The 22683-nt window shown below is 37.0% G+C and overlaps 1 protein-coding gene across 1 annotated transcript in view; it reads right to left on the bottom strand.

Annotated features, from left to right (window-relative positions):
* The window catches only part of LRP1B (LDL receptor related protein 1B), a 1749164-nt gene that overhangs the window by 732043 nt on the left and 994438 nt on the right, over positions 1-22683 (bottom strand). Inside the window, exon 20 of the mRNA XM_064287257.1 lies at positions 12102-12284. Within this exon, the coding sequence (XP_064143327.1) occupies positions 12102-12284 (183 nt within the window). The remainder of the gene's footprint in view (positions 1-12101; positions 12285-22683) is intronic.

Genomic DNA, 22683 nt, shown 5'->3' with positions numbered 1-22683 from the left:
CTAGGCTGTGATATGTGAATAGAAAGAAGGGAATCGGTGATGTTAGAGAAATTGTGGGTAGCACTAATAAGACCTAGAAATTGACTACAAGGTAGGAGTGTCAAAGGATGCTTTCTGCTTTAAATCTTACAATTTAGGGGACTGAAGCTGTTTCAAACAGAAGTGGAGAATTGAGGAAGAATTTTGTCTCAAAATAGAAACTGGCATATTCAATAGAGTTAAACAAATGAGTCTAGAACATAGGCTAAATTTCATTGATAGAAAGAGATTTGGGAAGCATATCCCAGGAGGTGATGATTAAAACTTTGAGAACAGAAGAGATTGCTATGAAGAACTTACAGAAAGATAAGGAGGAGAAAACATAGAAATTAAGAGAAAACCTATGCCTGTTTAGCACAAATTATGTGCTCAATAAATATTTTTAAATTAAATATAAGGCATAGGTAGAGGAACATGGGCAAAGGAAAGAAAAATAAAAAGGGAAATGTAATGCTAAGTGGGTGTCTTAGTCATCTAGTGCTACTACAACAGAAATATCACAAGTGGATGGCTTTAACAAAGAGAAATTTATTCTCTCACAGTCTAGTAGGCTACAAATTCAAATTCAAGATGTCAGCTCCAGGGGAAGGCTTTCTCTGTTGGCAATGGAGAAAGATCCACGTCATCAATCTTTCCTTGGTCTAGGAGCTTCTCCGCACAGGAACCTCAGGTTCAAAGGGCACACTCTGCAAACAGCACTGCTTTCGTGGTGGTATGAGGTACCCTTGTCTCTCTAATCAAATCTATCTTCTATATTTCAAAAGAGATTGGCTTAAGACACTATCTAATCTTATAGATCTCATCAATATAACTGCTGCTAGTCCATCTTGTTAACATCATAATGATAGGATTTACAACACATAGGGAAATCATATCAGATGACAAAATGGTAGACAATCATACAATACTGGGAATCATGACCTAGCTAAGTTGACAGATATTTTTGGGTAACACAATTTAACCCAGGACAGTGGATAAAGAAGATAATTATATATGAGGATCTATAAAAAGTACATTTTAAGGAGAGGATGTACAGTAGGGTCAAGCGTTACACAGGAAGAATTCAACGGGGAGTACTAAGAAAAAAAATGATCATTAATTAAGCTCATACTGTGTTCTAGGCATTTTTTGTATATTCTATTAGGTATTCTAATTATCATCCCTATCTTATATTTTAGGAAATTGAAAAATAGAATAGTTTTGTACAAATATCAGGAGCAGTACCAGTTGCTGTCTAGTCAATTCCAACTCATGGTGACCCCATATGTGTCAGAATAGAACTGTGCTCCGTAGGATTTTCAGTGACTGATATTTTGGAAGTATATCTCTGGACCTTTCTTCTGAAGCACCTCTGCATGTATTTGACCCTCCAACCTTTCAGTTAGCAGTTGAGCATATTAACCATTTGCAGTACCCAGGCTTTCCACAATGGCTTGGAAACTTATCTAAACTTGTGCAGCTACAAAATGGAGGAGAAGGATCCAAGATGGAAAAGAGTGCGTACTGAGAAACCACTACTGGTGACCTTTGAAACAGCAGCTCCCATCAAGGTTAGGAATTGGAAATTAGATTCCAAGAAGTAAAGGAATGAGTGAGACATAAGGCATTTAGGTAAACTACGTAAGGTGATTTAATGAAGGGAAAGAGGAAGACAAAAAGAGGTAATAATATGGGATGGTTTTCCAGGCTATTGGCTTAGACATAGTTATAGAGGAAGAAAAACCACTAGGAGAAAGAAACTGAAGATATTTGCATGAAAAGGACTAACGTTCCCACAGGGAATAGCAGGTCACAGAATCAACATCTAAAGAAGAACCCCTCTTGGCAAAAAGGGGGGGGTGCTATTCTTCTTTAGACACGGAATTGAATGAAGAGAAGAAAAGAGTAAGCATACAGCAAAAGGTTTAGAATTGTCACTGGAAGGCATCAAAATAGAAATACATAAGAAGCAACACACAAAGTATTTTATTATGGCACATAGCCAATGGATAGCTCACCACAGTATTTTGGTCAGAAATAAATGGAAATATTCCATCAGGTTGATTATAGAGAAGAAAAAAAAAAAAAGCACTGTGTTAGACAATCCTTCATATAATTCTAAATCACTATTCCATTGTTGGTTATTTTTGGTCCTAATTTTATCCACATTCCTTTTTAACAAGGATTAAATTCACCATTTCACTGTGAATTTACTGATACAGCAGTAGAGAAGGAAAACAATTCAAATGTAGACATCCACAGAAGCTCACAGTGGCTTTTTATTACACAGTGGATCTAAGCAGGGCGTGACGTTTATGAAGCCACTGTCAGAGTTCAAACCCCATGTGTGTGAGTCAGTTTTGTTATATTCCTTTGCTAAAGACTACTTCATCCTTAACTCTTAACCCTACCACATGACCTGTACGTTGCTTATTCCAAAGGAATCTAGCACAGGTTGGCACCAATCTATCATAACCCTTTAAAAAAACAATCAAAAGAGAACTATGTTAAGATATGACACCTTCCCACTTCTTTTCCCTAGCTGCCCTTTCCCACTTCTCAAACACTGATAACAGTTTCTTGCGAATTCTTCCAGGTATTTTTTTTTTAATTGAATTTATGTTTGAATGACAGTTTGACACAGTAAAATTTTGGGTCTTCTCTCCCTGAGGAAAATAGCTCAAATACATCAGAGCCCGCAACAAAGTGATAATGATCATAAAAAAATCACTTCATGGTCACCACCGGGCATTCATGTTCAAATCTGAGGCAGGCGAAGTGGGAAGATGAATGCCAAAAACATGTCAGCTTATTCTATTCTTTTTTTTATCAGGGAACCAGAAATTTTCTCAGTGGACCTATGAGTAGATTTTGCTTACATCTCATTTCCATATAAGCTATGCCTAGCTGATTGGGAATTATTCTTCATGTAAATTTGTAAGCGTTAAATATAAGAGTTAAAGCAGCCTATCAGGCGGTCTGCCAGTATATACATTGGATTTCTGTTCTCTGTCTTCCATATCTGTAATTTTCTTTCTACTTCTTTACACCCCTTATTTATTTCCATTTTATGTTGATTCATTATCTCAGGTCTGTACTCTACATTTTTCTTGTTTTTTCAGATTAATCTCCTTTGCACTGTTTCCGTATAATTGTTGTAATAGATTTATTTTTATCTTTTGCTTCTTAATGGAATGTTCTTAGCTAATGCTTCATCTCCTTCTGTTTCCCTACCATAATTTCTTTGTTCTCATACAGTTCGCCTTTACTTTTTTAGATTGTTTGATTAAAAATTTTGAATGTATATTGTTCCTTGGCAGTATTTTTTTCGTGATAGCGTTTTATCTACTATTTGATTTTCCTGTTGCTCTCTTTTCCCTTTATAATAACTTTATTAAATTTATTATTTATCTTTGAATGAGGTGAATTTTCATTATTACTCTATTTTTCTTTATACATTTCTGTAATCACCATTGTCTCTTGTGTTCTACCATTTCACAAAGTCTTATTTTCTTATTGGTGTAGTAATTTTCTTAGTGAGGATTTACATGGAAAAATATCTTACACTCTGCATATCTAAGCTATCTAGAATAATATTTTAGCTGGGTATAGAATCCTATCCTGAAAGTTTTTCCCTTTAGCTTTTTATTTCTTCATCATATTGTGGCATTGCTTAATACCTTCTTAGATAATCTGATTTTCTCTCCAGTAGTTTCAGTCACTGATGTTCTGCCAATTTCAAAATTACCTACAGAAATTTGGACTTATTTTCATTAATTCTGCTAAAAACTTAAATCTACTTTTTTTTTTTAAATGAGAAATCAATTCCTTCTTCAGTTCAGGGAAACACTGGTCAGAGCCTCATTCATTCATTCATTTATTCATATACTCTGTTAGTCCCTCTATTCTCTCATGGCATTTCTGTGAGATAACTGTTGTGCTGTTTCAATCATGTATCTTGATTGCTCTTTATTTACCTGTTTATTTCTTTTCTCTATCCGCTTTCTGGGTAGCACTTTTTTAAAATTTTTTTCACCAACTTTTTTCGTGTGTTCAGTTTAGAGTTCATATCATCTATCGAATTTTTAAAAATTCATTGTTGATATTTCCTATTTCCATAATTTAATAGATTCTCTTTCTCCATCTTTTCCTCTTTATTTCTGTTTGTCTTTAATATGCATATTAAGGATTTTTTTAAAATTGTATTTATGCCTTTTATATTTTAATATATATTCTTTTATATATATTCTTTCCTAGATGTTTTCTTTTTGAGGATCCCTAACATACTGTATTAACTTTTTTTTTAGACTGTTCTCTAATTTTCACGTAACTTTGTGTAAACTCATTTTGAAATAATTGATATTCATGGCTGATGCTATTTTTTATTTATCTTTTATTGTACTGTAGATGGTTTACAGAGCAAATTAGTTTCTCATTAAACAGTTAATACACATACCGTTTAGTGACTTTGGTTGCCAACCCCATGACATATCAACACTCTCCTCTTCTTGACCTTAGGTTCTCCATAACCAGCTTTCCTGTCCTCTACTGCCTTCTCATCCTTGCCCCTGGGCTGGTATGCCCATTTAGTCTCATTTTGTTTTATGGACCTGTCTAATCTTTGGCTGAATGGTGAACCTCAAGAGTGATTCAGTACTGAGTTAAAAGGATATCTGGGGGCTATACTCTTGAAGTTTCTCTAGTCTCTGTCAGACTAGTAAGTCTGATCTTTTTTTGTGAGTTTTGTTCTACATTTTTCTCCAGCTCTGTCTGGGACCCTCTATTGTGATCCATGTCAGAGTAATCAGTGATGTTAGCCAGGCACCATCTAGTCATGCTGGACTCAGTCTGGTGGAGGCTGTGGAAGTTGTGGTCCATTAGTCCTTTGGACTAATCTTACCCTAGTATCTTTAGTTTTCTTCATTCTCCCTAGCTCCAGATGGGGTGGGACCAGTGGAGTATCTCAGATGGCTGCTCACGAGCTTTTAAGGTCCTAGACGCTACTCAACAAAGGAGGATGTAGAACATTTTCTTTATAAACTATGTTATGCCTGTGGAGTTAAATTTCCCCAGAGGCCATGGTCTCCAGCATGACTTTCTTAGAGTTTTTTTCAAGTATTTTTGCATTTTGCTTTGCATTCTCATATCGGACAGGAGCTTTCATTTTTCTTTCTGACTTTAAAAATTGGCAGTTCAAGCCCACCCAGCAATGTCTCAGAAGAAAGGCTTGGTTATCTGCTTCTGTAAAGATTACAGCCAAAAAAACCCTGTGGAGAAGTTCAGCTCTGTAATGCATGGGGTTGCCATGAGCTTGAATAGACTTGATAGCAATTTTTTAAAAAATTATTTTAATGTGTTTACTCTTCTCTACCTACAAGTGTTGCTGCTTATACTTCAGCCCATCATTACCAGCAGGACTCTTGGTTCAAAAATACATCTTTGGTTTTTGTGGGATTTTATTCTAATACATTATTGAATTTTTAGCAGATTTAGTCTCTAAACCAGCCAAAGGATATGTGTGTGTCTTTCATCTCTTTAGGCACACAACTTCATTGAAGTCATCAACCAAGGCAGCAACAAACACCTTTTTTTTTTTTCAGTCTCCATTCAAAAGCAAGTAGAGTCCCATTTCAGTTTCTGATTTCCAGTAGTTAGCCTGGCTCCAGTCCCCACCTACATGTGTGACTGCTTTATTTCCCATGAACCCTAAGATCTGACCACTGTCATCTCTGCTAGCCTCTGTACCGAGCCAACCAGGCGCCCAGCTTCAGGCCAGCTCACCATTTGATATTCTGTTTTATTTATATGCATCAAAGATAACTTTTGTTTGCTAGTAGGGTTTTATCTTTCTCATGTCTCGTGTTGTATTTTGTTATCATTTCTGCGCGTTTTGAGCAAAAGGAGATGAATTTCAAAGTGTGAACTGAAAATTTCAGCTTGATCTGGATTTCTTTCTTATTTCTTCTTCAACATATCATAGCATTTCATTGTGCAAATGCACAATAATTATTAGTTTCCCTACTGTTGGGGATTAGATTGTTTCTAATGTTTGCTATTAAAAAACAAAATGGTGTGTTGAACATGTTTATGCATTTATCTTTATACCCACCTGCCGTTCTTTACAGGAAATTCTGGAAGTAGGACCTGTTGCCATACAGTCAATTCCAACTCATAGCAATCCTACGGGACAAAATAGAACTGCCCCATAGGGTTTCCAAGGAGCACCTGGTGGATTTTAATGGCTGACCTTTTAGTTAGCAGATGAACTCAACCACTACACCACCAGGGTTTCCTGGAAGAGGGAAGGCTGGAAAAAATTTACACTCCAACCAACAGCTGTAGGCTATATTTTCTCCATAAGCTTGTTATCACTGTATAATACCAATATTTTCTTTTTCTCTATCTGAAGAATGGCATTTCTGAGTTTCTTTTCCACTAGGGGTAAACTTGACATTTTCTCACTTGATGCCCCAACTATAATATAATTGCAATTTGTTGGGCTAGGGTTGCTCCAGCATGCAATTTTTCATCAGTGATAAGCCCTCTAAAATTAAACCAAAACCCATTCCCCTAGAGTCTATTCTGACTCACAGGAATCCTATAGGACAGAGTTGAACTGCCCTTTAGGGTTTCCAAGGCTGTACTCTTTATAGACGCAGACTGGCACAACCTTCTTCCGCAGAGCGGCTGGGGGTTTCAACCACCAACCTTTCGGTTAGCAGCGAGCGCTTAGCCACTGCACCACCAGGGTTTCTTCCTTTTACATTAGAAACTCTGAAATGATAATGGTTATATTATACTTTAATGGAATTTAAATCTTATCACCTTCTTTATATGAATGAAGAAACTTATTAATGTGCTTACATTTGAACACTATAGACGGCAACTTACATGTGAAAGAAAAAAAACACTAAAACCACCAAATGCATATTGATTACCTTGGAACTTCCTGAGTACTAAAGGTAGCATTTAAGAAATTTTTAAAAATAAATATGAATTCTAGACTGAACACTTTGGGTAGTTTAAAGATCTTTTCTAGCTTGTAAAATTGAGAGTTTGATTGAAGTAAATAAAAATATCAAAAAGATTACAGATGTATACACATTTTTAATCTAATGCTTGTATTTATGATTCACTTTGATGAATCATTGATATGGTAAGTATGCATATGTAATTGTGAATTAGTATTTACCAAATAGTTTGACACATTGTGTTTTAGTGCATTTAAAGTACAGATTAAATTAGAAGCACATTGATGTTTAAAATATTAACTTTCACATTTCCTATTTCCCTTTTAAGATGTGTTTTATTGCAGTACTACTCTCTTTCATTAAGCTGGGGTTTACATGATAAGTATTTGATATAAACATGTGATGTTTTATTAATGACATTATTGAAAGGGGTAATTCAAATCCCAAGTCTACACACAGAAAAGGGTCTCTTAGATCCAACTCTCCAAAGATAGTCATCCTTATCACACTTCAGATTTGTTTTTTAAGTTGAGTCATTTTAGAAGAAGCTGTTTCATAAGACTTCATCGCAAAGTATCAATAAATACATATAAGATAAATCACAAGCCCTTGAAATTTTCTATTAACTTTACTTAACCCTGTTATTTATTATTTATGCTTTCTCTGCATCTTTTCTGTCTTTAGAGACATTAGGCCAGTTTTTACTAGCATATTTTTTTTTTTTATAGTCTCTAGAACTTTCTAGAACTTACATTGTTATGAAGCTCTTTATAATTTTTCTCCAGAAAGAAATTGAAGCCTGGTTTTATGTCTCATATTTACATTTAATGATTGGCAACCCTAGTGAAATCACTCTAAATTAATGTAGCACTTAAGCTTTTTACCTTGATTCAGCACTATATATATTGCATAAGTGAATTGAGATTCCTACAGTTTTATACTTTATCATTAAAAACATAGACAATGAAGCTTTATTAGAGATCAAAAACCCCAACATTAATAATTCGTAGTCATCTAAAAATGCGTAATGACAAATTTCTATTTCCATAGCCTATTATTATTTTATCTCAAATAGCAGGTCACCTTTTTTTAAAATTTTTTATTTATACATGGGATTATATTTTGATATATTAATCATAAGAAAGATAAGTTGAAATTTCAGAACTCCCTGAAAACTCGTGAGTAGGTGTATAATTTTTTATGAGAAGGAGCCGTAGCATGAAATACAGTGTGGGAGCACCGAAGTAGGTGGGAGAGCTGGAGCTGAAGGTAAGATGGCTAAGGCATGTTTTATTCAGCTGCTACCAGCCAGGCGCTGCCAAAGACGATGCAAAAAAGTAGGTTGGCAGTTATAGATAAAATGTATTTTATATTAAATTTGCTAAGTTTTTTTTACATTCAATTAAACTCAGGATTCTCAGTGTTTTGTTCTACTACTTCCTTGTTTTTTATTCATATACATGTTAAAGATTTTGTGCTGATATGTTTGAACATTAACCAAAACAGTCAAATGCTAGAAATAATATGAAGGGAAATGTGCAATGTGATTAAAAGCTGTGGCTGCTAAAAATAATGTTAACATGAGTCAAATAACTGGCTCTTTGGCGTTAGAATTAGCCGATTTAAAAATAACAAAAACAAAAACAAGGGGTTCCTGGTTGGCAAAATGGTTAAGCTCTTGACTATTTGCTGAAAGGCTGGCAGTTCAAGCCCACCCAAATGTGCCTCAGAAGACAGGCCTGGTGAATTTCTTCTGAAAGGTTACAGCCCAGAAAACCCTATAGAGCAAGTTTACCCTGTATACATGGGGTCTCCATGAGTCGAAGCTGACTCGACACTAATAACAGCAACTTACAACAAATTAAAAAAACAAACCAACAAAAACTTGTTTTTTCAGCCTACAGTCCATTCAGTTAACCATTTATCAATCTTTGGATCAAATATTTGTTAGTGTTTACAATTTACGAAGTCCTAGGTTAAGTGCTGGAGGAATAAAGGCAATTAAGCTCACAGTATATTGGAGAGAAAGACACAGATCATTATAAAAACATATTAAGAGAGGTGGGAGGGAGAGGGAAGCAGATGTTAATGGTGATGGAAAAATCGCATTGACTATGGGTACAGTTGCACAGTCAATTATTGTAATTGCTGTTAATAAGTTGTATAACTGTAAAAAGCAGAATTGGAAAAAGTTGTATGATAGATATATTTGCCACAATGACAAAAAAAAGAAAAAAGAGTAGCTGCTGAGGTACAACCAAATACCTCGTGGAATTTGGTTCCTTGGTTTGCAGATTTAGGGTCACGATTTCCTGGGACAACCCAGTTAATTGGCCTAATAACTTGTTTTGTGCTTCTGTTCTACCTCCTAGTTCATTGCCTACAGGCTGGGGTCTTAAAAGCTTGCAAACAGCCATCCAAGGCACAACAATTGGTCTCTATTCACCTGGATTGAGAGAGGAAAAAGGAGAGTCAGGAATAGGAGAAGGATATGGAAAGTGTGGCTAAGAGCTTCCATGAACAACTGCCTCCTTTTCCAATGAGATCAGAACTGGATGGTGTTCAGCTACAATTACTGAGCATTTTGATCAAAGATTCCAGAGAAGTATTCTGATCAAAAGGGGGAAAATGTAGACCAGAATTTCAAATTATCATGGATTCCAGACTTTCTGGAATCATAGGGGGTAGATGAACCCCTGAAACTATTGCTCTGAGATAATCTTTAAACCTTAAAACAAAAATATCCCCTGAAGTCATCTTAATACTGAATAATAGTTTAGCTTAACTGGTAAAAAAATTTCTACCTTGAGCATTATGTTCTTTTAAAGTCTGTCTATATGAGATCAAATTAACAACAGCAATTCAAAAGATTAGATAGGAAACTTAGGGGACAATGAGTTTATGTTTAAGAGGGAGGAACAGCTCAGAAAGGGAGAGTGAGAATGGTTGCACAACTCCAAGAATGTAATCAATGTTCATGTAGGAACTGTTGAATTTGTATATGTTTTGCTGTGTATATGCTTAACAACAGCAAAATTAATTTAGAGAAAAAAAGTAATACCAAACTTTTACTCAAATAATGCACACCTTCTACATTTGTTTGCTGATCGTGCCCTCCCCTGCAAGGCATTTTCTTAAGCCCACTATACCAATTTTTCTTCTGTGTTGCTGAAAAAATTTAGCATAATGCGCTTACGAAAATACCTTATGGAGAGGAGGGCGCAATTGGCAAACATAGAAGGCATGTGTTATTTGCATAAAATAAGGTAAGTGCCATGCCTCCTGGGAGCACTTGGAACTGGCCCCTGGGCCTGGCTGACTGTGGAATAGAGATCAGGGATGGAAAGAGGGGCTATGGAGCTGGGGAACGTGTCCATTGAAGGAATTAACCTCATTTTGAAATTTGGTTAACTAACGTTGCAATGGGTTATTAAAATACTGTGCTTCTTTCAAAACATGACAGCAAACTATTCTTGAAGGTTTATGTCTCCACCACAGGAGAATTTTTAAAGGAGTTGTTCATCCATGTCAGTTTCTTGTTCATATACATGCTAAAGACTGTGAGCTGATATGTTTCAACATCAACCAAAACGGGTTTTGCTCCAAAAAGAATATGTCTAAACTTTAAATCACATTTTCCTTACTAATAACTCCAGAACTAAGACCAATAATTCAAAGGAGTTGCATAATTATGAAAAACATTGTTGGAAAAATAATCATTTGTAAACACAACTGCCTCACTAAGAATATGCTTCAGTAGTATTTATCTATGTCTATGTTAGCTTACATTTACTTATTTATTTCTTATTCGAATGCTCAATTGTAACCAGGAAGGATGTTTAAGAAAAGCAACACGGTATCATTTTTTTTTTTTTTAAATCTTCAAGTGCCCATTGGCTATGTGGTTCCTACATTGTTTGCTTACTTGCAGCTGTGATAGCTTTTCATTTCTATATTTTTGTTGGAATATTTAATAGGTAGAAAATAGGAAGCACTAAGAATTCATGTTTAAGCAATTCAAAAGAAATTTCACATCAAAAAGAAATCTTGGAGATGATCCAAGAGTACATCCTGAAGTCTAGACAAAATTCTCTTCATGGATTATTTGGATGATTTTCTCAAACATTTCACAAATTATACCACACTTGTTAATTGTAATGTATATAAACCTCAACTCATCAGCTGGTTACAGAGAGCAATAAAAAAGTTTATCATGTCAAACTGACCCCACAGTATGTAGAAAAACAAATGAAAAAGTCATAGTAATAGAATACCTTCATAAGAAATAGTTACAAGTTAAAAGCCTTAGCTACTCAGTAAATAAAGGTTTGAATGACAGTCTACTGGGATCAAGCAAGACTCCAATAAAATTTGAGAAACTAGTTGAAAATAAATGTATTCAATTCTGTCTTTCCTTTCTAGTCACCTTCGCTTAAAATTTGAGGGTCAATCTCTCTATGGAAAGAGGAAGGCTGACTGTGGAATTAGCACTCTCGTCTCTTTCTTGACTCTGAAGTTTCAGCCTCCGACTGTAGATCGTTGTTGTTATTCGGGGACCCCATACACAACAAAACTAAACGCCTGCTGATCTTGCACCAACCCCTGTGACGAGTTGGGTTGAGGATCAGACCGTTGGCTGTCTTAGTCTGGAGGGCCAACCAAAACCTGTTCATCATGGTAGCATCACATGTGCTTGAGGTCCATTGGCCAAGAACTGAGCGTAGCTCTCTCACATAAAAGGCGAAAATTCTACCGCTGAGCCACCACTACCCCCGTGAATCCAGGTTGCGTGGTTTCGAATCCTGATTCTGCAGTGCTGACTTTGTGAACTTGAGCAAGTTAACAACTTCCCTGGGTCTCAGTTTTCTCAGTGTGTTATTGGGAGGATGCAATGAGTTCAAGCAGAGAACGTTCTTTGTACATTGCCAGACTCATAGATCGTTCTCAATAAATGTTAGCTATTAATACATATAAAAGATGAGCTAATTTTTTTAACCTACCAAAAAATACAAGAATATTTTTCACAGACGTGAGATATGGACCGAGGTTAAGCCAAAAGGATTCGACATCCAGGAAGCCCAAGGTGTAAACTGAAATTAACTTTCGACTTACCTGTGCTCCGACAGGAAAACTTGGTTTTGTGATCACATAATCGTATGGTACCGTTGCAGCCTTTCTCGTCACTGCCATCTTCACAATCTTTTTCCCCATCACAGCGCCACAGATCGGGAATACAGTTTCCATCAGGGTGGCACTGAAATTCATTTCCATTACAACCAGCAGGAGAACGAATCTCTTAAATTGAAATGAGGTGCAGAAAGGCGGGGGGGGGGGGGGGGGGGAGACAGGGGAGAAATTATGATTTTACTTGATAATTTTTTCACTTTTTCTTTCTTCAGATATTATATCATGCTTGACAGAGTATATGTGTACTTTAGTTATATAATAGCTATAATCTCAGGTATTTTCGAATTCATTTAAAAGATGTTAATATTTAGGGAACTTGATATTTCTTGCCTCCCACAGAATTCCTGAAAGTGCCATGCACATACATTAGGAGAGAGGGAAAGGATGAGGAAGAGGATGTGTGGATATTTTGTTTATGATTTCAATTACTATCTTTAGAATGAGATCTTTTAGGGCTTTTCTCCATGGCACATAAATGGGGTCTCACATTCCATTCTTGGTGACTACACTTTGGTTGCTCTTTTGACATTTCTCTGTGTAATTCTCTCAGAATATTCACAGGAAAAAAAAAATCTTTTAAATAATAAATACTTTCTGATGAACAAAATAGAAGTTTTAAAGAATAACATGCAAAATTTTGAAAAAAAAGATAGCTCACATCTGGGACACATATTCTTCATAACATAAGATTTCAATTTTGGAATCAGAAAAACAGATCTTTACACGTAAGAATTTAATGAGGCACTATGCATTCAAATTCAGTATATCAATAATTCATGTAGTGCCAGATAACACTCTTTGCCAAAACCTGCTGACTGAAAATATAGGTTAAATTCTGAAGCGAAGAATAAGCAGAAATAAGGAAATGTATATACAGAGTAATATAGATGTTTTACAGTATAACAATTGAATATGACCATAATGAACAGTTCATTAAAATAGTATTAATATCTAGTATCGTGAGAAATTATATTAACTGGTATCACCAAATATCGTTGTAAAATAAAGATTTTAGTATACATTTTTTCCCAAGGCCAAAATCTTAATGTAATGAATTTACTGCTTATCTCCTATAACTCTACGAAGCAATTAATCTACATTATATCTACGACAGTAATTAATCCATGTAATTATGATAAATTTGAAGCAAGTTTATGTGAATTACCCATTACTTAATGTACTGGCTTGCTAAGGAACATGTGGTATTGTGTTAAGATTACATTCACTTACAGTCAAAGCTAATAGGACCTACATCACCAAGGCAGCTACTTAATCTTTTGAAACCTCTATTTGTTCACCTGGAAAGTAGAGAGCCTGTGGAGTTGTTGTAAGAATTAAATTAAATGTCTGTAAAATGATTAGTTTAACTATAAAGGATTTTTTATAGTCATTTTCTAAAATGTAAATCATTCAGTGCCTGATTAAGTTGTTTATTTATTTCATGACTTTCAACAATTACGGTAGGTCAGCTTGCTGTTAGATTCCAGCTCATAGCAACCGCCTGAGCACAGTAGAGCTACTCCATAGGTTTTTCAAGGCTGTGAACTTTCCCAAGCAGATTGTTGGCCTGTCTTCCATGGTGACTCTGGGTAGGTGCGAACTGCCAAGCTTTCAGTTGGTAGTTGAGTGCTTCGCTGTTTGTGTCACCCAGGGACTCCTAAACACACACACACACACACACACACATGCACGCACATATTCTTATATTCCTTTTCTTCCCTTCTCTCATCGCACCTCCTCACAACAAACTAAAACTATTCCAAATCTATTTCTCCCTCTCTGTTAGGTTTGGTTGGGTGTTGCTGTTTAGGATTGCTGTCCTCTTCTGCCAGAAAACACCAAAAAAAGTCATAGGGTTTTATTTCCTTTTAACTTTCTTGCCAAATGAAACCAGCTTTTGTTAACAGTTGTTGATTTTCCCTGGATGGAGAGTTGCATTCCTCTGAGGATCCTCTCCTGAGCACTCCAACGTGAGCTCCAAAACTGTGTGGTTCCCCAGAGTCCCAGGTTCCTACGCTTCAGGGCTTGGCATACAATCCATTATTGCAATATGCTTGTCCCAATGGAGTGTTAAAAAGATGACTATGTCTCTGTGTATCTATTCATGCTGTTTTACTGTTGTGTATTCATGTTACTGAGGCTGGTTATATTTTAACTAATGCAATTCGATTGTATTTTTGCCCTGAGGCTATTTAAACCAAACATAAAATTTGGGAAATCTACTAAATAAATAAATGCAGAACCCTGGAGGGAATGTGGAAACCAATGGTGGAATTAATCCCAATATTTAAATGAATTCACTGTGACTAAATATTTGCAGTTAGAAAACTGGGAAGTGTACCGAGATAAAAAAGATTTTTTTTCCCTTCCAAAAATTAAAAAAAAAAAATGGAAATCAGGATTGCAAAAATTGTATTTTCACTACATTTTTTTTGTCATCAGAACACATTTTTGGGTTTATAAAGAATGCTAACACCTACCTAGGAAAATAACTAGTAACGCTGAGGCTAGTACATGGATTATTTACATTGTGAGACCAATCTGGGGTGGGGTGGGGGGGTGCTTTTCCTTTTTCATTGTTTTAATGGAGTTTATACCTTAACCTGGCATTTGTTTTAAAGTGGCTTGAAATGTAAAAAACACTGTATATTACAGGGGTACAAAGCTTCCTGAATTTCCTCTAATCACCATGTGTCAGTCTGTGCTCTATTCCAAGGTTTTCTATTAATCACTATGTATTAATTCCCGCACCAGTGTAGGCTGTTTGCTCCAGATTCCCAGACATTCTTCAACAGCCCAGAAACTACCAAGAAGCTGGTTTGGCAACATATCAATAGCCTCATTCCATCTACCAGCAGATTGTAAGCATAGCCTTTGTCTGCTCCTGCCTGACGGGAGCCTTAATATTCCCCTAAGGAGGCTGACACCTTTGAGTCGTGGTGTTGCCGAAAAATATTGAATATACCACAGACTGCCAAAAGTAAGAACAAATCTGTCTTCAAAGAAGTGCAGCCACCTTAGAAACAAGGTTGGTGAGACTGTTTCAATTACTTTGGGTATATTATTAGGAGAGACCAGTCCCTGAAGAAGGACATCACACTTGATAAAGTGGAGCGTCAGGGAAAAAGAGGAAGACTCTGAACAAGATGAATTGACAGAGTGGCTGCAACAACGGGCTCAAGCATAACAACGATCATGAGGATGGCACAGGACTGGGCAGTGTTTAGTTCTGTTGGACATAGCGTTCCTATGACCTGGGACTGAGTCGACGGCACCAAACAACAAAGAGGTTAGGCTGACCCTCACCTGGTTTCTAGAAGGAATCTCTGGGTGGTGCAATTGGTTAAGCATTTGCTACTAAGTGAAATGTTGGCAGTTCGAATCCACCCAGGGACACCTTGGAAGAAAGGCTGGGCAATAAAAAATACTATGAAGCACAGTTATATTCTGACACAGTGGGGTTTTCACAAGTTACAATCAGCTTGACAACAATTAGTTTGGGTTTTTGCATTTCTAGAAATCCCCAAGGATAAGGTAGCTTGTTAAAACCTATCTCCTTATTCTAACCTGACTGGCTGGAGCTGCATTGCGGGTATATGGTCTTGTGCTTCCCCACGTTATATGGGACATATTCCCCAGGGGACTCTGCCAGTCTGATGATGCCACCAGCTCTGCTGTGAATTATCAGTGAAGCCAAGCCTTGGTCGCCCCCTTAAATTAACTTGTCTCCATCTGATTCGACCTTGATGACTACCTGAAGGTCATCATGATTTGCCATTCTTCTTTTTTTTTTTTTATTAACTTTTATTAAGCTTCAAGTGAACGTTTACAAATCCAATCAGTCTGTCACATATAAATTTACATACATCTCACTCCCTACTCCCACTTGCTCTCCCCCTCTTGAGTCAGCCCTTTCAGTCTCTCCTTTCGTGACAATTTTGCCGGCTTCTCTCTCTCTCTATCCTCCCATCCCCCCTCCAGACAAGAGTTGCCAACACAATCTCAAGTGTCCACCTGATATAATTAGCTCACTCTTCATCAGCGTCTCTCTCCCACCCGCTGACCAGTCCCTTTCATGTCTGATGAGTTGTCTTCGGGGATGGTTCCTGTCCTGTGCCACAGAAGGTCTGGGGACCATGGCCGCTGGGATTCCTCTAGTCTCAGTCAGACCATTAAGTTTGGTCTTTTTATGAGAATTTGGGGTCTGTATCCCACTGATCTCCTGCTCCCTCAGGGGTCCTCTGTTGTGCTCCCTGTCAGGGCAGTCATCGATTGTGGCCGGGCACCAACTAGTTCTTCTGGTCTCAGGATGATGTAGGTCTCTGGTTCATGTGGCCCTTTCTGTCTCTTGGGCTCTTAGTTGTCGTGTGGCCTTGGTGTTCTTCATTTTCCTTTGCTCCAAGTGGGTTGAAACCAACTGATGCATCTTAGATGGCCGCTTGTTAGCATTTGAGACCCCAGACACCACATTTCAAAGTGGGATGCAGAACGAATTCATAATAGAATTATTTTGCCAATTGACTTAGAAGTCCCCACAAACCATGTTCCCCAGACCCCCGCCCTTGCTCCACTGACCTTTGAAGCATTCATTTTATCCCGGAAACTTCTTTGCTTTTGGTCCAGTCCAATTGAGCTGACCTTCCATGTATTGAGTGTTGTCTTTCCCTTCACCTAAAGCATTTCTTATCTACTGATTAATCAATAAAAAACCCTCTCCCAACCTCCCTCCCTCCTCCCCTCGTAACCACAAAAGTATGTGTTCTTCTCAGGTTTACTATTACTCAAGATCTTATAATAGTGGTCTTATACAATATTTGTCCTTTTGCCTCTGACTCATTTCGCTCAGCATAATGCCTTCCAGGTTCCTCCATGTTATGAAATGTTTCACAGATTCGTCACTGTTCTTTATTGATGCATAGTATTCCATTGTGTGAATATACCACAATTTATTTACCCATTCATCTGTTGATGGACACCTTGGTTGCTTCCAACTTTTTGCTATTGTAAACAGAGCTGCAATAAACATGGGTGTGCATATATCTGTTTGTATGAAGGCTCTTGTATCTCTAGGGTATATTCCCAGAAGAGGGATTTCTGGGTTGTATGGTAGTTCTATTTCTAACTGTTTAAGATAACGCCATATAGATTTCCAAAGTGGTTGTACCATTTTACATTCCCACCAGCAGTGTATAAGAGTTCCAATCTCTCCGCAGCCTCTCCAACATTTATTATTTTGTGTTTTTTGGATTAATGCCAGCCTTGCTGGTGTGAGATGGAATCTCATCGTAGTTTTAATTTGCATTTCTCTAATGGCTAATGATCGAGAGCATTTTCTCATGTATCTGTTGGCTGCCTGAATATCTTCTTTAGTGAAATGTGTGTTCATATCCTTTGCCCACTTTTTGATTGGGTTGTTGGTCTTTTTGTGGTTGAGTTTTGACAGAATTATGTAGATTTTAGAGATCGGGTGCTGGTCTGAGATGTCATAGCTGAAAATTCTTTCCCAGTCTGTAGGTGGTCTTTTTACTCTTTTGGTTAAGTCTTTAGATGAGCATAGGTGTTTGATTTTTAGGAACTCCTAGTTATCTGGTTTCTCTTCATCATTTTTGGTAATGTTTTATATTCTGTTTATGCCTTGTATTAGGGCTCCTAGGGTTGTCCCAATTTTTTCTTCCATGATCTTTATCGTTTTAGTCTTTATGTTTAGGTCTTTGATCCACATGGAGTTAGTTTTTGTGCATGGTGTAAGGTATGGGTCCTGTTTCATTTTTTTTGCAAATGAATATCCAGTTATGCCAGCACCATTTGTTAAGAAGGCTTTCTTTTCTCCAATTAATTGACACTGGTCCTTTGTCAAATATCAGCTGCTCATATGTGGATGGATCTATGTCTGGGTTCTCAATTCTGTTCCATTGGTCTATGTGCCTGTTGTTGTACCAGTACCAGGCTGTTTTGACTACTGTGGCTGTATAATGGGTTCTGAAATCAGGTAAAGTGAGGCCTCCCACTTTCTTCTTCTTTTTCAGTAGTGCTTTGCTTATCCGGGGCTTCTTTCCCTTCCATATGAAATTGGTGATTTGTTTCTCTATCCCCTTAAAATATGACATTGGAATTTGGATCGGAAGTGCGTTAAATGTATAGATGGCTTTTGGTAGAATAGACATTTTTACTATGTTAAGTCTTCCTATCCATGAGCAGGGTATGTTTTTCCACTTAAGTATGTCCTTTTGAATTTCTTGTAGTAGAGCTCTGTAGTTTTCTTTGTATAGGTCTTTTACATCCTTGGTAAGATTTATTCCTAAGTATCTTATCTTCTTGGGGGCTACTGTGAATGGTATTGATTTGGTTATTTCCTCTTCGGTGTTCTTTTTGTTGATGTAGAGGAATCCAAGTGATTTTTGTATGTTTATTTTATAACCTGAGACTCTGCCAAACTCTTCTATTAGTTTCAGTAGTTTTCTGGAGGATTCCTTAGAGTTTTCTGTGTATATAATCATGTCATCTGCAAATAGTGATAACTTTACTTCTTCCTTGCCAATCCGGATACCTTTTATTTCTTTGTCTAGCCTGATTGCCCTGGCTAGGACTTCCAGCACGATGTTGAATAAGAGTGGTGATAAAGGGCATCCTTGTCTGGTTCCCGTTCTCAAGGGAAATGCTTTCAGGTTCTCTCCATTTAGAGTGATATTGGCTGTTGACTTTGCATAGATGCCCTTTATTATGTTGAGGATTTTTCCTTCAATTCCTATTTTGGTAAGAGTTTTTATCATAAATGGGTGTTGGACTTTGTCAAATGCCTTTTCTGCATCTATTGATAAGATCATGTGGTTTTTGTCTTTTGTTTTATTTATGTGATGGATTACATTAATGGTTTTTCTGATATTAAACCAGCCTTGCATACCTGGTATAAATCCCACTTGATCAGGGTGAATTATTTTTCCGATGTGTTGTTGGATTCTATTGGCTAGAATTTTGTTGAGGATTTTTGCATCTATGTTCATGAGGGATATAGGTCTATAATTTTCTTTTTTTGTAATGTCTTTACCTGGTTTTGGTATCAGGGAGATTGTGGCTTCATAGAATGAGTTGGGTAGTATTCCGTCATTTTCTATGCTTTGGAATACCTTCAGAAGTAGTGGTGTTAACTCTTCTCTGAAAGTTTGGTAGAACTCTGCAGTGAAACGCTTAGGACCAGGGCTTTTTTTTTTGGGAGTTTTTTGATTACCGTTTCAATCTTTTTTTTTGTTATGGGTCGATTTAGTTGTTCTACTTCTGAATGTGTTAGTTTAGGTAGGTAGTGTTTTTCCAGGAATTCATCCATTTCTTCTAGGTTTTCAAATTTGTTAGAGTACAATTTTTCATAATAATCTGAAATGATTCTTTTAATTTCATTTGGTTCTGTTGTGATGTGGTCCTTCTCGTTTCTTATTCGGGTTGTTTGTTTCCTTTCCTGTATTTCCTTAGTCAGTCTAGCCAATGGTTTATCAATTTTGTTAATTTTTTCAAAGAACCAGCTTTTGGCTTTGTTAATTCTTTCAATTCTTTTTCTGTTCTCTAATTCATTTAGTTCAGCTCTAATTTTTATTATTTGTTTTCTTCTGGTGCCTGATGGGTTCTTTTGTTGCTCACTTTCTATTTGTTCAAGTTGTAGGGACAGTTCTCTGATTTTGGCTCTTTCTTCTTTTTGTATGTGTGCATTTATCGATATAAATTGGCCTCTGAGCACTGCTTTTGCTGTGTCCCAGAGGTTTTGATAGGAAGTATTTTCATTCTCGTTGCTTTCTATGAATTTCCTTATTCCCTCCTTGATGTCTTCTATAACCCAGTCTTTTTTCAGGAGGGTATTGTTCATTTTCCAAGTATTTGATTTCTTTTCCCTAGTTTTTCTGTTATTGATCTCTAGTTTTATTGCCTTGTGGTCTGAGAAGATGCTTTGTAATATTTCGATGTTTTGGACTCTGCAAAGGTTTGTTTTATGACCTAATATGTGGTCTATTCTAGAGAATGTTCCATGTGCGCTAGAAAAAAAAGTATATTTTGCAGCAATTGGGTGGAGAGTTCTGTATAAGTCAATGAGGTCAAGTTGGTTGATTGTTGTAATTAGATCTTCCGTGTCTCAATTGAGCTTCTTACTGGATGTCCTGTCCTTCTCCGAAAGTGGTGTGTTGAAGTCTCCTACTATAATTGTGGAGGTATCTATCTCACTTTGCAATTCTGTTAAAATTTGATTTATGTATCTTGCTGCCCTGTCATTGGGTGCATAAATATTTAACATGGTTATGTCTTCCTGATCAATTGTCCCTTTTATCATTATATAGTGTCCTTCTTTATCCTTTGTGGTGGATTTAAGTCTAAAGTCTATTTTGTCAGAAATTAATATTGCTACTCCTCTTCTTTTTTGCTTATTGTTTGCTTGATATATTTTTTTCCATCCTTTGAGTTTTAGTTTGTTTGTGTCTCTAAGTCTAAGGTGTGTCTCTTGTAGGCAGCATATAGATGGATCGTGTTTCTTTATCCAGTCCGAGACTCTCTGTCTCTTTATTGGTGCATTTAGTCCATTTACATTCAGCGTAATTATAGATAAATAAGTTTTTAGTGCTGTCATTTTGATGCCTTTTTATGTGTGTTGTTGACAATTTCATTTTTCCACATACTTTTTTGTGCTGAGGCGTTTTTCTTAGTAAATTGTGAGATCCTCATTTTCATAGTGTTTGACTTTATGTTAGTTGAGTCGTTACGTTTTTCTTGGCTTTTATCTTGAGTTATAGAGTTGTTATACCTTTTTGTGGTTACCTTATTATTTACCCCTATTTTTCTAAGTAAAAACCTAACTTGTATTGTTCTATATCGCCTTGTATCACTCTCCATATGGCAGTTCAATGTCTCCTGTATTTAGTCTCTCTTTTTGATTATTGTGATCTTTTACCTATTGACTTCCATGATTCCCTGTTACGTGTATTTTTTTTTTAATTAATCTTAATTTGTTTGTTTTTGTGATTTCCCTATTTGAGTTGATATCAGGACGTTCTGTTTTGTGACCTTGTGTTGTGCTGATATCTGATATTATTAGTTCTCTGACCAAACAATATCCTTTAGTATTTCTTGTAGCTTTGGTTTGGTTTTTGCAAATTCTCTAAACTTGTGTTTGTCTGTAAATATCTTAATTTCACCTTCATATTTCAGAGAGAGTTTTGCTGGATATATGATCCTTGGCTGGCAGTTTTTCTGCTTCAGTGCTCTGTACATGTAGTCCCATTCCCTTCTTGCCTGCATGGTTTCTGCTGAGTAGTCTGAACTTATTCTTATTGATTCTCCCTTGAAGGAAACCTTTCTTTTCTCCCTGGCTGCTTTTAAAATTTTCTGTTTATCTTTGGTTTTGGCGAGTTTGATGATAATATGTCTTGGTGTTTTTCTTTTTGGATCAATCTTAAATGGGGTTCGATGAGCATCTTGGATAGATATCCTTTCGTCTTTCATGATGTCAGGGAAGTTTTGTGTCAGGAGTTCTTCAACTGTTTTCTCTGTGTTTTCTGTCCCCCCTCCCTGTTCTGGGGCTCCAATCACCCACAGGTTATCCTTCTTGATAGAGTCCCACATGATTCTTAGGGTTTCTTCATTTTTTTAAATTCTTTTATCTGATTTTTTTTCAGCTATGTTGGTGTTGATTCCCTGGTCCTCCAGATGTCCCAGTCTGCATTCTAATTGCTCGAGTCTGCTCCTCTGACTTCCTATTGCGTTGTCTAATTCTGTGATTTTATTGTTAATCTTTTGGATTTCTACATGTTGTCTCTCTATGGATTCTTGCAACTTATTAATTTTTCCACTATGTTCTTGAATAATCTTTTTGAGTTCTTCAACAGTTTTATCAGTGTGTTCCTTGGCTTTTTCTGCAGTTTGCCTTATTTCATTTGTGATGTCTTGAAGCATTCTGTAAATTAGTTTTTTATATTCTGTATCTGATAATTCCAGGATTGTATCTTCATTTGGGAAAGATTTTGATTCTTTTGTTTGGGGGGTTGGAGAAGCTGTCATGGTCTGCTTCTTTAAGTGGTTTGATATGGATTGTTGTCTCCGAGCCATCACTGGGAAACTAGTTTTTCCAGAAAATCCGCTAAAAAAAAATGCAGTCAGATCCCTATCAGAGTTCTCCCTCTGGCTCAGGCTATTCGGATGTTAATGAAGCCGCCTGGGGAGGGTGGGGGAAGGAACAGAGAGATAGGAGAGTAGCACCTCAGAATATAGCCAGAGTTGCTTGTCTTGCTTGGAATGACTATTATATCTGAGATTCCCGCGGGGCGCGTCGCTTATGTGTGCTGGCTGTGTGGAGATTGCCCCCGGGGTGTCTGGCCCGCTGGAGTCAAGGTCAGATCCTCCGCTTCCAGCCCCATGCCCAGCGTCAAGGCTCCCCTACTGGGACGGTGCACTCTCAACTCCAAAATCAGTTGCTTCCTCCCGGGGACTTCTCGTCCCTCCAGCCGCGTTGCCGTGCTGCCTCTGCGAACCAGTT

Source organism: Loxodonta africana, chromosome 6 (genome assembly GCF_030014295.1).
Source record: "Loxodonta africana isolate mLoxAfr1 chromosome 6, mLoxAfr1.hap2, whole genome shotgun sequence".
Classification (NCBI taxonomy): Eukaryota; Metazoa; Chordata; class Mammalia; order Proboscidea; family Elephantidae; genus Loxodonta; species Loxodonta africana.
Note: the sequence above shows the minus strand (reverse complement) of the source record. Positions and strands in the feature narration are given on the sequence as shown.